Source organism: Penicillium argentinense (genome assembly GCF_028826775.1).
Source record: "Penicillium argentinense strain IBT 30761 chromosome Unknown utg000009l_segment0_segment0, whole genome shotgun sequence".
Taxonomy (NCBI): domain Eukaryota; kingdom Fungi; phylum Ascomycota; class Eurotiomycetes; order Eurotiales; family Aspergillaceae; genus Penicillium; species Penicillium argentinense.
Genome location: NW_026622668.1, coordinates 5,010,489 through 5,026,565, shown reverse-complemented (window position 1 = coordinate 5,026,565; position 16,077 = coordinate 5,010,489). Strand labels below are relative to the sequence as shown.

General features: G+C 52.6%; 7 protein-coding genes across 7 annotated transcripts; 3 read left to right on the top strand and 4 right to left on the bottom strand.

The window, feature by feature from the left end:
* Nucleotides 1–307: 307 nt before the first annotated feature.
* On the bottom strand, nt 308–3,039 carry N7532_009453 (Alkaline phosphatase-like alpha/beta/alpha; the record flags this gene model as incomplete). The annotated part of the gene is made up of 2 exons (XM_056621944.1): nt 308–2,687; nt 2,786–3,039. The coding sequence occupies 2 exons, from the start codon at nt 3,037–3,039 to the stop codon at nt 308–310; spliced, it is 2,634 nt and encodes an 877-aa protein (XP_056472750.1).
* Nucleotides 3,040–4,784: 1,745 nt separating this feature from the next.
* N7532_009452 (uncharacterized protein) lies at nt 4,785–4,991 on the top strand (the record flags this gene model as incomplete). The annotated part of the gene is made up of 1 exon (XM_056621943.1): nt 4,785–4,991. One exon carries the CDS (start codon nt 4,785–4,787, stop codon nt 4,989–4,991), a length of 207 nt encoding a protein of 68 aa, XP_056472749.1.
* A 1,220-nt stretch (nt 4,992–6,211) lies between these two features.
* On the top strand, nt 6,212–7,115 carry N7532_009451 (uncharacterized protein; the record flags this gene model as incomplete). The annotated part of the gene is made up of 2 exons (XM_056621942.1): nt 6,212–6,578; nt 6,655–7,115. The coding sequence occupies 2 exons, from the start codon at nt 6,212–6,214 to the stop codon at nt 7,113–7,115; spliced, it is 828 nt and encodes a 275-aa protein (XP_056472748.1).
* Nucleotides 7,116–8,213: 1,098 nt separating this feature from the next.
* N7532_009450 (uncharacterized protein) lies at nt 8,214–8,947 on the bottom strand (the record flags this gene model as incomplete). The annotated part of the gene is made up of 2 exons (XM_056621941.1): nt 8,214–8,599; nt 8,689–8,947. 2 exons carry the CDS (start codon nt 8,945–8,947, stop codon nt 8,214–8,216), a joined length of 645 nt encoding a protein of 214 aa, XP_056472747.1.
* A 561-nt stretch (nt 8,948–9,508) lies between these two features.
* N7532_009449 (putative oligosaccharyltransferase subunit ribophorin II) lies at nt 9,509–10,557 on the bottom strand (the record flags this gene model as incomplete). The annotated part of the gene is made up of 4 exons (XM_056621940.1): nt 9,509–9,748; nt 9,804–10,088; nt 10,145–10,343; nt 10,412–10,557. The coding sequence occupies 4 exons, from the start codon at nt 10,555–10,557 to the stop codon at nt 9,509–9,511; spliced, it is 870 nt and encodes a 289-aa protein (XP_056472746.1).
* A 535-nt stretch (nt 10,558–11,092) lies between these two features.
* N7532_009448 (uncharacterized protein) lies at nt 11,093–12,856 on the top strand (the record flags this gene model as incomplete). Its single annotated transcript, XM_056621939.1, has 1 exon — nt 11,093–12,856. One exon carries the CDS (start codon nt 11,093–11,095, stop codon nt 12,854–12,856), a length of 1,764 nt encoding a protein of 587 aa, XP_056472745.1.
* Nucleotides 12,857–14,368: 1,512 nt separating this feature from the next.
* On the bottom strand, nt 14,369–15,679 carry N7532_009447 (uncharacterized protein; the record flags this gene model as incomplete). Its single annotated transcript, XM_056621938.1, has 3 exons — nt 14,369–14,800; nt 14,859–14,933; nt 14,990–15,679. 3 exons carry the CDS (start codon nt 15,677–15,679, stop codon nt 14,369–14,371), a joined length of 1,197 nt encoding a protein of 398 aa, XP_056472744.1.
* Between the last annotated feature and the right edge of the window lie 398 nt (nt 15,680–16,077).

The window sequence follows — 16,077 nt, the reverse complement described above, 5'->3', positions numbered from 1 at the left end:
AACTGTATTTTGATAGAAGCAAACAATGCCTTTCGCCATTCAAAACTCACAGAATTTAAGTATTATGTACTTCAATTCTCCTCGAGGTTGGAGGACCAAGAAAATGCTTACAGTCCCAAAGGTAAACATAAAAAAAAGGCCAATCAGAGAGAGAACATACAATACCAGAAAACATCACTCAAAATACAAGAGCAAGAGCGCCAAGGCTAACTCAAAATAGCAGATGTACTGCATTGAAGATTATCATAGATTGTAACATAGGGGAACATTAGCATCCAACACGCACGAGCCATCCAGCAGCCCGCGCTCAAGCCTCCCGATACCCCCAAATCCTCCTTTGATCATTAACATACCACCTCCCAACTTTCTCCGCATCCTTCAACCAAGCAGCTGGCTCATCCCCAAGCTTCGTCTCTACCAGATCAACAAGATCAGACAAAGTCCACGCCTTGATGGGATTCAGTTCGGCGGGGTCATCGCCCAGATGCGTGAACGTGTACTCAAAGTCCTCCTGGATCGGCAGGATGAGGCGGTACGGGATATTAGCAGCCATCACGGACATTATGGCGCCGCCGGAGTTGATCACGCCGAAGTTCCAGACTGATTTAAAGTGGGGGTGCTCATATTCCGGACCTAGAGGGGTGAGATCTCTTTCTGTGGTATTTTTGGATCCGGAGGTCTCGTTGATGAATGGCAAAAAAGGTCGGATGAGCGATTGGCCTTGGTACTCTGGCAAGACGGCGGAAGCAATTTCCGAGTCGCGTTCGTCGAGCGAGTGGGATTGGATTAGCATATCCAGGATAGTCGGGATGATGGAGAGGGAGGTTGCGTTGGCGTTGATGTTGATTCGGGGCATGTGCGGGTGTCGGAAGACGAGTGGGACACGGAAGTTGCTAATGTGCGGGTTGTTGTAGGTCCCTGTCAAGTCTCTGTTGTCTTCGCCGAATGCTTGGCCGTGGTCGCCAACGAAGACGACAAGGGTGTTATTTGCGATGCCGGCTTCATCGAGCATCGTCATGATGTCGCCCAGCCAGTTATCAACGAAACGGGCTGCGTTCAGGTAGTTGTTCATTAGACCGTGGTTGATGTTGCCCTGGTTGCCCATGTAGTGCTCCATCGCGAAGTCTTCGGGCGTTTCCCAGGGGTGGTGGGTTGTGCTGGTGACGTGGGAGAGGAAGAGGCGTGTTTTGTTGATGGCGGCTTCTTCGAAGAGATCGCGGATGTATGGTTTGAGCTCGGTCTCGGCGTATCCGAAGTAGTTAATTTCTTCGCCCTCAGCGCGATACTTTGACTCGTGGTCTTGTAGAGTGCTCTTAACAACCTTGTGTCGAAATCCCATGTGTTCATTCATGATATCTTGGCGGTCGTAGTCGTCGGTGATGGACTGCATGAAGACCGATTTCCACGGATACTTCAAAGATTCAGACTGGTTAGGTGCCAAACTGCGCTTTTCCACGATGTGTTCCTCTGACGGTTCTACCTGGGGCTTCTTGGCCTGGTTGAATGCTTCGAAGAGTTGCGGCAAGCATGGCTGGTAGATCTCGAGCAGGGATTCCTCCAACATATCCACTGGAAGAGAGTTAACACCACAATGGCTGCCAAGAATACTCTTAAACGTCAGTGAGCTGCCAGTTACAGCCCCACGAACATTCAGGCCACCCATATTCTTCTGCGCGGTATCGTGCCAGGTGGCATTGCGCAAGTCCACGGGCTTGCCCTTGCTATTCTTCACATACTCTCCCGTCAACATCTGTGCGACCGGAGTCATCTCAACCAGCCGATCCGTGGCCTCATCTCGATCTTCGTCTGGGTGCGAGTCCAGGAGGCTGTGGAACAAGGGGGATCCCTGCTGCATGGGGAACATATCCTTGCGTCCGCTTTCCAGGGTCACGAGGATCACATGATCGATCGACACGGCGTGTTGCTCGAACGCCTTCTTCAAGGGATCGTAAATCCCACGATCCAGATTCGAGATCTTCAGCGGGTCCGCTTTGGGATTGTAGAAGCCTCCGTCGTCTCCACCCCCGCAAAGATACCACGACGGGTTATCGCTCTCCGCACGCTGGTCGGGGTGGACATCCCAGCGGCGAAACCCACCCGGTGGGTTCTGCGGCAGCCATGACGGCCGCGACCATCCTTCATCGAGCGGCACAGGATCGACATCGGTCCACAGGGGAAAGGTAGTCGCGGGGTTACGGCAACCTCCCAAGGTGCTGGACTTTTTGTTGAAGGCATCGAGTAAGGACAGCGGGAGTGCCGCAGAAAGGTGATCGTACGGAATCGCAGGACGGACGAGTTCCAAAAACAACAGAGAGAAACAAGCGGCAACAACGAAGGCGGCACGGCGTGCAGATCTGATATCGACCGAGTTGATCCACGACTTGCTGGGCGCGGAGAGCAAGGTGTAACGTGTCTGATAGCCCCCTCTGCAGAAGTTATACCCGCTGAGCAAAAGGTCTTGGATCGCCTGCAAACCGAGCCCGGTCAGGTTATAAACCTGGGTATTGAGAAGCCACGCGGCGATTCCAAGCACGGCCGCCGCCGCGAAAACGGTCGAGATACCGCTGAGGAGAATCTTCATGGCAGCAGGATCGCTGAGGAAACTATTGCTGGCGTTCCAGGCGACTTCGGCGCCGGTTTGGATGAAGAAGCCGAACTGGATGGCGGAGGCTCCCCAGGTAAGAAGACTAGAGGCAGAACGGGTCTGGTTAGCTTTTCAAGATCATGCGGTTCAGGTTGGGAATTGAATAATTCCCCGTGGGCATCAGCAGGACAAGGCACATACCCCAAGATCCCTCCGACACATGTTGACAGCCATTGTAGTTTGGTTTCTGGCGCCGGCCACTGCAACAAGAGTCGCGCACAGGTAATTATCAGGATTTCGGGGAGAACGAGGGTGGGCGAATAGATGACGAGGTAGAGGAAAGGTAGCGAGTGAATGTGGATGCCGATATGCAAGGCCTTGGAGGCGAGGCCGCTCACAACGAGGGTCGAAAAAGCAAACGGCGCGAACGCCGGAAGAAAGGCGAGAAGTGACATGTCGAGGTCATTTCATGATTCTGAGGGTGTTGAAAAAAAGAGAGTAACGCGGAGGGTGCAGAATGGACGAAGGGAGGAACGATCGGAATGGGGGCAAACACCCCGGAATGCCGCGACGAGGACTAGAACGAGGGAGAGTGAGTGAGAGGCCCAAGGTCAAAAGGGTTGCGCGAGTATAATAGTATTCACAGATGCGAGGAAGCAGCTGGAACGCCCCCAGACCATATCCCTAGGGCCAAGTACAGTATGGAGGCACGCGACGGGACGATCGTCAATCAATACAGGAAAGACACGAGGTACACAAACGGCACACAGGCGGTACGCACGGCGACAATCCTACCTTGTCTTTCACGGGTTAGACGATGATGATGCTTGTGTAGCCTCAGTCGGAAACGCAGGGATGAGGCGTGGTGGTCGGAGCTGCTGCGTTCGACTGTCCTGATGAGATGAATAGAGGGCAGCTCCCTAGCTACTGTGGCCTCGATGGTAACTAGTCTAGGTAGACATCGTACTCGACTGCCAGACTCGCCCTCCTGCCTACTCTTTCCGCCCTTACCTCCTACTGTGCCTGTGCCCTACTGTAGCAGGTACAACCCTTCCTCACCAGTCCCGCCCTTGTTACCCCAACCATCCTTACTCCCTCGCTGTCTCACCATCCCTGCTGTCTGGATTTGCTCTGGTTTGGTATCCCCACGGGGCCTTCTCAGATAGCGGGAGCCTTATTAAGATTAAATTCGAGGGCCAAGCTTTTAGCAGTTGTTGCCTCTAGGGATGAAATGATTCCATCGGGCTTCCTTTATGTTGTTGATCTTTATCTGCCAGAAACAGCGAGAAATATGCGCCTAGGTGAGATTCGCCTTCGGTGTTTTTATTGAAATCATCTGCAGCAGCCACCTTTCAGAAATGCGATCGACTTTCGAAATTAAACATCGACACCATGCATCGCGGGTTGCTGATTTGCTTTGAAATGAAACCCCAGGAACAATCATACTTCCAAAACAAACCCGCTTATAATTTATTGGTCGAACCGATCAATCCTGGTGATTGGCGCGGAGCTAATGTACCCTAAGGCATCTCCGAGCCCTGAAAGTGCATTGTCGGCCTCTCAGGCACTGCCGGGCCGAGAGTTCGGGTCCAGGAGATCATCAAGGCTTGGCATAAACCATCATCCCTGCCCGAAAGAGCCGCACGCTGCATCTACCATGATGACCTTACAGCCTCCATCACCTATCGCTAACTGCCGTCACACTATATCCTCTATTCCCAAGAGACCCGCTATAGTACATACCGATCATTTGTCTTTTTATCTCTTCCTTCTTCAACCTCCCTCTCTCTCTCTCTCTCTTCAACCGATCGGGAGTGCTACCGGGTACTTTACGATTCAGCCTCTACTCTCTGAACTTCGCCACCTACAGCAGATTCCTTACTACTGAATACAATTGAGAGTGACTCATTGATACCCTCCTCTCTCTGTCATTTTCAGGCAACATGCTTGCGACCTCCACTTTCCTCTGAAAGGCCAATTCAGCACCCCTACAGGTCTTTCAAGGAAATATTGGAATAGCTACCTCTGGTCTCCAGGCCAGTTCTTCAACAAATTGACTCATCCTTCCTCGGCCTCTACCAATTCAACCACATCGAGTATCTCGACCGGTACTCGAACCTCCAAACACATTCTAAAATTCTTCAATGAGCCTGCCTCCGGGCTTCCTCTGACAGCCGCCACCAAGTCTCGGACCAAGAAGATGGCTAAGAAGCCAAAGACCATCAAGTTGAGTGCCAAGCTGATTGTGACCAGCATTGAGAACAGGGCCCAGCAGCTTTCCGAATCTGCCAAAAAGGCATTTTCCAACACCATTGAGCTCCCCAGCCAAGCTGCTGGTTCTGGCCAAGGTGCGCTCATAGGCAAAGATCCTCCGTCCCTGGGATCTTCGCGCGACCTGGGATGGTAGCATGGCGATGGCTGTAAGTCCTGGCTGGTGACGCTGGTAATAAACCCAGTGGGAACCTTGAGATCATGGATTTAGTGGTCATACTTTGGTGTTTTCCAAATACACACACTCTGAATGAAGCTGGTAAGCCAGTGGTTAGAGAAATCTACGATCTACATCGCATGTCGTTCTACATACATCCACTGGATAAGCATGTACCATGGTACGGTTTCCGTGCCGAGGACGGACCCATGTCGGGGGCCGACCCACCATCGACCCACCTGAAAAGAACGCCACGATTTACGAACAGAATAATGGAAATGCGCATTGCTTGGACAGCAAAAGCCGCCCCAGACATGTTTTTGCTGTACTGTCATGCTCGAGCCTGATCGGCAGATTCGATAGGACAATCACTCCCCAGCAACTCTCGGAGAATGCACACATCAGGCTCAGTCCGGGTTAAACGTTTGGCCCCAAATTACTAGTGCCAAATAGTCGGATATGTCGGATGAAGAGCTACGCATGGGCGGTGTAAAGAGAGGAACCGAAAGCAAAGCAAAACCATGACTCGACGCATCGGCTTGGCCGGGTCCAGCTAAACAAGTCTCCCTAGGCGAGGTGCTGAAAAGGAGCCTCATGGATCTCAAGTCGGCAGTTGCACCGCAAGAGCGCCGGCGAAAAGGAAGTCGCTGAGTTCATCGTCATTTACGTACGGTATTTCATTCGAAGCTTTCCAATACCACAACCGACCCGGAGGGCGTCACATGCAGTTTAGCGTGAGCTGCGCAGACAACGCCATAGATCCACTCTTCCCGTGAAGCCAACACAAAAGCATCCCTGAAACGACCCTGACTTGCATTTCATAAACACTGTGTGGACCCTGGTCCCCCCATTTTTCGAGTCCCATTGGGCAATCACTGTTTGCTCGGCCCCGCAAAGTGCGAGAAACTCATCTCCTGGGCACGTTACCGACAGCCTCGTGCTCAGGCAGCTCGCAGCTCCACGGGAGTGTATGTATTGGTATCTCTAATACAGTTAGCTCTTTCGCATCCCTCGAGCTTAGCGCTTGCTGACCTGCTCAGCCTTGCCCATGACCCAAATGCTCTGGCCCCTAATTGATCCTTTGTTTTCATCTCCTCCACCGTTGGCATTCCTTCTTCTCAATTTGAATCAATACAGACGCTCGTCCTCGACCACAGATCCTACCATTTCCACCTCTTCCCTTCCGTTCAGTCGCATAAATGCCCCAAGGCTACGCTCTTCGCAATAAGGGCGGGTGTCCAACACCAGCAGAGTCAGGAGGATCAACATGGGACAATTTCTACACGTGCTGCCCACCGGACACCTACAATAAGCCCAACCAGTACAACACGATATGCCGTCAAGGAGTCAACCAGCCTACCTTGACCCAGTGCGCGAACACCACGTGGAATCTTTACGCGTGGGATAACACCGATGATGATGCGTACGAGTATTTTTGCTGTCTGCAGGGGTTACAAGGGTTCTACAGCAAGGAGAACAGCACATATGGATATTTTGGATGCGTCAACTCGACCGACATTGATACCGATACCATGGGAACCCTCGAAATCGCCGTGACGGGCACATGTAAGCTGCCTATCCTAGTCCACTGCCTCAGAATGAAGGCATGTCAAGAAATCAATGCTGACAGAGATGTTTATAGCATCCGCCACAGCAACAGCAACTTCAACGTCCTCGACAACATCAACTAGCACGACTGCCTCGGCTACCACGACTTCATCGTCCGACACAACGGCATCAGACGGCGGCTCTAGCTCCAACACCGGGGCAATTGTCGGAGGCGTCGTCGGTGGTGTCTGTGGCGCAGCACTTATTGCAGTATTGGTCTGGCTGATTTTCCGATATCGAGCGCGCGCTGCAAAAGGGGACCAGTCGACTGAGACAGCAGAGATCAGTAACCAACAGCAGCCGCTGTACTCCGACAACCCAACAAATAGCAACTCCGCCCCCTCACAGCCCAGCACTGGAAGCCATGCACGTTCAGGCTTGCAATCGCCCTCGGAGCTGTCTCCAGGCGAGCCTTCTGAGCTTAACGGGGACTCGCCTGGGCAGCAATACGGTTTTTACGAGCTTGAGTCGGAAGCTGCTAAACGGCCGTCTTGAAGGCGGCTTTCGCTATTTATAAAAGAACTTTGCTTCTTGGAGCCTCTGGGGGAAAACCTTCACTTGGTGATCTCACTTAGGATACATTGATGTACTTGGACGGAGCATAAGGGCTTCACTTGGAGGTACTCGCATACTGTTCATTTTATACCCATTTATTGAGACCATATTGGTCATTGTTTATACTTTTTTATCAACGTGGCATTGATTTCTATGTTTACGTTATAATTACTCTAGTCTCAAAATATATCATGAGCGATTGTTAACTTGTCACATAGCCGCGCTACGTCACCTCCAAGGACTATAGACCAAGCTATACAATAAGAAAATGTGTAGCCTGGGTCATCAAAATCGTGACGATAACTTAAGCTTAATTGGAGTTGATGCTTGGACCACAGCCCCATGACTGCTCTGGGGCCGGTTTTGGAATAAGGTTCTATGGCAAAGGCATATACCTTCTCAGCCGCAAATCGGCACACTCGTTGACTCTCTGACGTACCTTTGGGTACCCGTCTTGTACTTTCATCGTGATTTAGAATATTGAGTCTAGTGTTTCCCCATTATGACACGATAGTTGGATAGCCCGCAACGTCATTCTCAGTCTTGGATATCGAATCAGTGTATTTCCGTGCAGACCCAGGGTTCTGTGTGACCACACCAGCCATTGTGTCCTACCAAAGCACCAACTCTCGTAACCATGGACTCAACGGACTGGAGCTTTGGGAGGCACAATTGGATGTGTAGTGCAACAGTGGCACAATACGCTGCTGGAGATATATGATGCCATGCACCGCTCGTGCATGGCATGCATATGAAATTGTCGAATCTTTGCGCTGCTGGCAAAATGAGGGGCAGGTTTTGACGAATTTTATGACCTCTCGCAAGCTCAGCTTGACACGGAGTCACATTATAGTGAGTAGAGATAAAGCTCCCGTATTATACAGGAATAATTAGGTGGCTAATGCAACACATTAACGCCGGTCGAATCTACGGAGTCGGGCCAGAAAATGGAAAACAACACAGCGATGGAAAATCGCACAAGAATGCGATTCCATGCCCCAACAAACTTACAATTTAAAACCCCCCAAAGCGCCATATTTAGCCAAGAGAAATCCTCGAGACGATTCCCTTCTGTCCCAACTTATCCACAAGCCCCGGTTTCAAGCCCAGAATCCCTTCAATCTCCCGAGGTGGCAAATTTTGCGCATCCCGCATCTGAAGCGCCTGTTGTATCTGGAAAGCATCGACAAATTGTCGATCCCCATACCGCCCAGACTTTATGCGCTCCTCTTCCTCGGCGGCGATCTTGTTCAGTCTATTGCGCGCGGTGTGTACTAGCCAGGCGGGACTGGAGGCGGATGGGAAAACAGTTTGCATGGAGCCGAGGTTGGCGCTGCCGTGGGGGAAACCCTGTGTTGGGTCGACGGGGCCGATAGATCGTAAGGAAGCAGCGAAGTCGGGATCACGACCGTCGAGGTCAATCGCTGTAGCAGGTTAGTGAATCGTTTCTTGGTGGCAAACAGGTGCTCCGCGGCCGGTGTTCTCGGTGGTCGACTGCAATGAGAGGCCATACCATTAGATTTAACTGTTGATGCCTCCTCCTTGGAATGATATGTAGGTCCCTGTGCTGCATGGCTCGGGGTCTGGGCTGGGGGTGCTTTTGGTGCGGAGGGAGTCGGTTGAGGTTGTTGTGGTGGTTGCGGTGGTTGCGGCGGTTTCGTTTCTCGAGGGGCCTTCGGCGTCGGCCGAGGCGGGGGAGCAGCTTGTTTAGGATATTGGCGCTTTGCAGCGCCTGCAGCTGTGCGCACTGGTTTTGAAGCGTTGGCGCCCATTGTTGCTGGGTCCCAGTGTTTTAGGAGTTGAGGGAGCTTTTCCGGCAGAGTTCGTGGAGAAAAGCCCGGAGGCTTGGCGTTTGCTGGCCACTCAAGTGACGTCAAAGCCTCATCAACTCATCAACACTGCATACTGCTTGTGGAAGAGGGAGATCAGCCTCGGTGAATGTGGGGTTATAGAATTGGAGGGATATCCAGTTGTACTACTTGCACGAAATAAACATACTATAATGAAGCATTTCAACATTGGATGTAGTACTTGAGCGGATACAAACTATGATATATCCAATCGTCAAAGCGAAACCGCTTCTTTGATTGTCGATCTTACAGTAACTAAAAACAAGATCGAAGCAAAATTGTGAGTCTGAAGGGAAGGTGCCAAATTTGTAAGATTTTTATTCATCAAGAATTAATCATCTGAAACGAGAAGGATGGATATGATCGCTATCATCACAGCTAAGATACAATGCTGTCGAGCTCACAGAGCCAACCCGTGGACGCTTGGAGTGAATGCGCCCAGAAGAAATGAGGGGCGCACTCTACGTCGCCGCGCTGTTCAATTTACCGCAGGCCGGCAAAGCGGCGGCCCTGGACTTCACCCAGAGCGCGACTGCCACTCACGAATGCGACCGCGCCAACAGCGGCCGCGGCGGGCAGGATCTGAAACAGGTTCCAGGAGGTATAGTAGAGGAAGAAGATACCCTCGAACGCAGCCAAGGAGGCGAGGAAGACAGCGTGCGGCAGAGGGGCCGACTTGAGCGCAGTGGGGAGGTGGTTGACGTTGGCGCCGAGGAAGAGCCACTACGTAGAACAGTCAGCAATTAAACTCGAAATGCGCCACAGGAAAGGCACTTACCAGACCGGCCAAGACCGGCAGAGCAGCGATCACAGCACCGACGAAGGCCAGAGTGAGGACAATGGGCGGATTGGAAGGGTCATTATTGAAGATGTGGTGGATCTCTGGCAGCTTTCCGTATCTCGGGGCCTCGGTGGTCGGAATAGGGATGTTGGGGTCGCGGTCGATGGACAGCTTGAAAACAGAATGGTCGTAGGCCTCGGAATTACCAAAGCCACCGATGAGAATGCGGGCGTCGACGGGGCCGGGGAGAGTCAGGAATTGAAGCGGAAGCTCCTTCTGGGTCTAGCACGGGGGTTAGCTCATACTTGCGGGGAGAGCTTCAAACAGGCCGCAATTACCAATTCCACGCGAGACTTTCCATTCTCCTTGACGGTGAAAGGGTAGGAGATGTCCAGTCCACTCTGGTTATCCTTCAACAACAGGAAAGCCTGGTGTGGTCGCTTCGCGGAGCTACCTTCCTGGGTAGTCAAGGTGACGCGCAATGTGTCGGCACCAGCGAACGAGACCGGGTTGGCAAGGGGCTTCGAGGAAGAGAGCCTGTTCGATCACTGCAAATTAGCTTCACATGCACTCGACCGGGGCCGGTGGTCGCTGAGAGATCATACTCTTCCTTCACGCCGCCGTTAATGCCGGCACCCTTGGGTTGAACGGCCACGGTGGCATCAGTAAACCCCCAAGCCGAGGCCGCGGCAGCAGGCAGGGCGGCCGATGCCAGCAGGCAGAATGGAACAGTGGCCTGCCACAGATGCATAGTGTAAAAACAACGAAACGACGAGGGCTGGGGGGGAAGGTGAGGGTTGCAAGGTGGTAAGTTGCAGAATAAGGCGGACAGCGCGATAGAAGCCGATAAGCGCCGATCGAGCTAGCCCTAATTTCTTTTCTGCGCTGCCGTCCCCCATCATCGTCGCCGTCACGGCCTGGACCCCGACCCCGGCGACTGGCAGGACCATATGGCCCTTGCAGCTGTTTAAGTGGTTCTGGTTGAATGGGTTTGTCCGGTAAGTCACTGTGAATTATTGTTTTGCTGCCCCGAAGCCTGGCACTAAACCTCAACGCCTGCCTGGCTGCCGGAATCCTCCATCTCCGCCTGCCGCGCGCAACCCCCGCTCATAGTCTTATATGTGCTGTGTTTCTATGTAATCTGTTAAAGAGCCCACAAGGATCACTTTGTATTCACTCGTTTTAGTACGTCCTATCTGGTTTGGCTGCTTATGTGGATACCTAGGCTTGTCGCAAAACCATTGACTACTCTGAATGCTGGGAACACGATCCAGACATTCACTACAATGGCACCCCAAAAAGGGCGTCGCAGGTCGCTGCCTGCCACGCCCACACAAATAACTCCCGCTCGACGCTCCCCCCGAGTCTCTTCTTCAGCCTCTCTGCACTCCGGTAGACGAAGAGCATTTGAAGCACAACCATCTCGACTCCGGCATTCGCAAACAGTAGACTCCTTACAAGCGTCTGCTGCAACCTTCACCGACCCCGACCTGGATCGAGGATTTATTGAAAGCCTTGAAGCCACCGGCTGGTCTCTAGACCAGTACCTCCCGAAGTCGAGACACCCCCACCCGAGCTCGACTTCTACCTCCTCCGACATGTCGAGTGCCTCGATCGGTACTCGGATGTCTGGGCGCATCCGAAAGCCCTCAACTCGCGCTCTCGAGGCCGCCGAGGAACAGGCGTCCCGACCAAAGAAGTGGGCTCTCCCCAAGAAGCCGGCCACCAAGCCGGAACCTGAGCCTGCCTCTGAGCCTGTTCTGCTCCCAGTCTCTGAGCACACGCCATCGCCAACTCCTCTCATCGCCCCGAAGCCCACTTCTATGGACTCGACCAAGAAGCTGGCTCAGAAGCCAAAGACCATCAAGTCGAGTGCCAAGCAGATTGTGGCCAGCATTGAGAACAGGGGCCAGCAGCTTTCTGAATCTGCCAGAAAAGCATTTTCTAGAACCATTAAGCTCCCTAGCGAAGCTGCTGGTTTCCTTGCCAAGGTGCGCGCACAGCGCGAGGCCGGGATACTCCGTCCCTGGGAAGCCCGTGGCGACCTGTCCAGTATCAATACTGATACTGAGGCCAGCGAGAGCGCGAGTACTTCCCCCGACCCTAAACCTGAGGTCCCCACTCATGGAAGATACGTGTCTCCAGTCCCCCTCTCACCCAGTCCTCGCCCCATTGCCCCCGAAGCTCCTTTCCTGTATCCTCATCTTTTGAGGGATGTACCCAAGGAGAAGCTTCTGAGGATGAAGTTGTTTCTCAAGGAAGCTCCTGGTATGGATGGCGAGGACTGGGCTCGCGCTGGATTCAGTGACGACGGCGAAGAGGCCGTCGTCTCGCCTCGGGGACAAAGTCCCTACCGGGCTACTCCTCCACCCCAGGAGGAGAACCTCCCTCTCCCACCTCTTCTTTCTCGTTCGGAGAACGAAATTTCTCGGAACAACCACCTCGGTTTCCCTCCCTTCTTCGGAGACCGCAATACCCCCTACCTTCAAGTCTCCGGGGTCACTGGGGAGGAGATCACAGCTGGCATTTCTCAAGAGAATGCCACCATCAAGCGACGTGCTGACGAGCCGGCTGACGAGCCTACGGCTAAGCATCAGCGTCGTTCGCCTTCGCCCGCTGCTCCTTCTTCTGTGGCGCCTCACCCCTACAACACCCGATGCAAGGGTAAGGGACCCGCGCCGACCAAGCCGGTGCGGCTCAAGCTCACTTTGAAGCCACGAGCTGAGGCCAAGAAGACCCCCTCAAGTCAGCCTGGCACAGACTCCAGTGAATCTTCTTCCACTTCCCAGTCTCCTTCCCCGGCAGCAGATAGCGGCCCGGCCCGTTCAACTCGTAGTCAGTCGCGGAAGCCTTCAAAGAAGGTCCTCGAGACCAAGAAGACCGCGACGACGAAGAAGAAGACTGCCGTCGTCAAGAGGGCCGTGGCCGCCAAGAAATCTGCTGCCGCCACTCCTTACTCCCTCCCTACCAACAACAAATCGGAGAATAAGGCGAAGGTGGTGGTGAAGAAGGAGTCTGCTGCCAAGAAAGGCAACCGGAAGAACCGGTGATGGCAGCGGTAGGCCCTAGCTGATGGCGCACTGGTATCAAATCCAGTGGGGACCACACTACACCCCGATAATACCGGAACCGCTGCCATGGCTTGTTTTGGGTATAGAGAGGGCGCATATCTAGAAACAGCAACTGCAGCCACGACCACACCCGCGACGACTACGGGCTCCACCACTATCCAGACCGGTAACTCGTCAATCCAACAGAAAACCCAGCCTGGACTGGCGGTAGGGCTGGCGGCGGGAGCTGTGAAGTAGGCGCATGAGAAGGGAAGCCGACTACAGAGAATCGCATGACGTGTTGGCTTTAACCCCTTGAGGTGGCTATAAGCTCTGACTGGGCATACTGGCGTCGAATGCCGTGGAGGTCCCTCTTCAGCCGGGAGAACCGAGACCGATGCTCTGCGAAGTAGTCGACTATGAGTATCGCAAGAAGCTTTCGGCCGTAGCCCCTGTCTGGTGGCACACTGGCGTCAAACCCAGTGGGGACGCTCCAGTACGGGTGGTCGGTTCGATCGATGCCTTGCGTATTAGTCGACTACGGTCATGGAAAGATGGTATGTCTGGCAGACCTGGCGGAGGCACACGGGTATCAAAACCAGTGGAGACATCCACTCCAGGCGGGACTAAAACCACAGTGAATGTTGCGATAGTTGGAAGGAGGGCTTTCGGCCCCCAAACCGACTCTCACCGAAAATCGCATGACGGCGGCAGCTAGGCCAAGCCGATTTTCTGCAATAGTGAATGAAGGGACTGTGAAGAAGATCCCTAGTGCTGAAAATAATTCTTTGAAAATGCATAGCATGGAGCTTTTGTTTAGTTTTTGCTATTATGATAACGAAGATATGGCTTTGGTTTTTTTTTTTTTTTTTTTTTTTTTTTTTTTATATGTTTGCAGCCCGCTTCGTGATACAACCCTCGCAAATTAATACTTTTCAGCACATCCATGGTATCAAACCAGGAACGAATGACCGTAGCCCGTAGAGAGATTCTCAGAGATACTTTGCAGCTGGGTCCTGGTGTCACGTCTCCTACTGCACATCCTCTCAGGTCCGTGTCCCAGCACGTATGCATGGTATATGTGACTTCTTAGATGATGCTCGCAAGAACGCTAGGGTGCACATATATCCTACCTGTTTTATCATTGGCTGCCGTCTCATTCTGTTTGATCGCCTGATAAATCTACTCTATTCTATTGTGATCTCATACCTGATTCCCTATCCGACCACTCAACTAGTCATATACCTACCGGTGCTAGTCATGTACAATGTTGTACTAAGTCATCTTCATGGTCAGCCACCTAGACACCTTCTCTGTAAGTCAATGTGTCAAGGGCTCTGATGGTTAGGTTCCCATATTGTACTTTGCTACCGGCCTCATCCACAATACGTCTTGCAATAGATTTCGTAAGCTCTTCAAAAGTATGACATTGATGCTCGATGGCAGCTTGGGACTGTTGATGTTGAAATAAAGCTCTTAAACATATTCAGGTTTGCCTTGTTCAAGCCTTCTTTACACCGGAGTCGTATAAGTCACCTCAGTCGAGTTCTCTGCCAACAGCTTGGCCAAGTGCACTCGTCGTTCCGTCTCATCAGGGTACTGAGCAACAAGAGAAGCCACCTTCTTCGAGAAGTTCTTGCGATCCTCCTCCTCTTCTTCCTGTGCTCTCTTCTTATCGGCCTCAATGTCACTCTCGCTCAATCCAACTGGTCCACAGGCTTCGATCACGAAATCTTCCTCGACCTCGGTAGACTCCTTCGCTTCCTCTTCCTCTCGCTTCTTCTTCTCGACCTCCCTGTCAATTTTCTCCTCCCCAATTTCGTTTCCATCTTCGTCGTAAACGCGCCTGTAGAATTCCTGTCCGATCGCGTTTCCGTTTTCGTCGTAGATGGTCTTGCAGTACTCTACCTCATCTGCCATGACTTTTTCAGTCTGCTTGAGGGGCTGATGGGTGAGTTCGTTAGTATGGGCTCAGCTAAGAGACTCAGTCAGGAGGACTTACGTTACTGCGGAATTTCTGAATGGTATGAAGCCTGTATCCGGCTCCACCGTACGAGATGACGAGACCCTGGTCGTCCTTCATGAAGTTAGTACCACAGCCAGTAAGAGGGGAAATAGATTCCAAGCACAAACCTCGGTTGCCTCATATGTCGACCATCCCTCTGATTCAAGTTTCTTCATGGCTGATCCGCTGGCGCCAACCTTTCCAACACCAGTACCTCCAACATCGAATCCGCCGCTGGTATCGCGGTTATGGCCGCTTGTCATGGTGATTGCGCACTCCCGAGTCGACCAAGTCGTTTGGATGGCCCACAGTCCGTACATCTTGATGGCGTCACCCCAGTCCGAGTTCACAAGAGCCTTGGCGTTGGCCTTAACCCATCTCTCGATCGGGGGTCCGCATGGGGCCTTGAACTTCTCATTCTTGACCACGGAGCTGGTGATAAGTGCTGCCTTGCCATTTGAGCCGACCTTGTTATTGGCGTTGGCCGAGACGTCTACGGGGGCAGCGGTCAATGCACCCGAAAGGCCAGCGTTGAGTCCGAAGCTAGCTTCAGCCTCGCTGCCTGAAGAGCGAGTCTTCCACATGCCCTCGGTGGGCGTGTCAAATTTGAGCTGCTTGCTGAGAGCAGTGAAACCATCTCGCTCTGGTTGACCCTCCACAGAAAGGTCAGTGATCTTGTTCCACGCTCCATACTTGCCGAAGTATCCGATCACGCCGGGGTGCAGGTCGCTGTATCGTTGAGGCTTGTATAGGTAGTGGCCTTCGCCATTACGCTCCATGAGCTCGGCATATTCCTCAGCGACGGTTTTGGGTGCCATGATTCGATTGTAGATAGTTGGTATCTGGGGGAAGTAAGGTTGTCGATGCTCTTCTCTGTCTCGGAGGGGGATTTTGTTAATAAAAGGTCGTCGGCTGAGGGTAGTGCGAGTCGTCGACACTCAGCCCACTTAAAATGACGAATTGTGAGAGGGGTTAGCTTCGTGGCTAGGGTCTGCCATTTGATGTTAACATCAATATGGTCCACAAAAGTGTGCCCATCACCAGACCCTCTTGTTCATCGCTCGTTCTTGGTGATCTATCATGGGCCGTGGAAATGTGGGCCTGTGCGCTAGTATCGTTCGCCCACGAACAGGTAATCGGAGGATGAAGAAACCGTCAATAAACGAGAATGAAAAAGAGTATCACATATGCGAGCTGGAAATGTTTTGCGTCAATT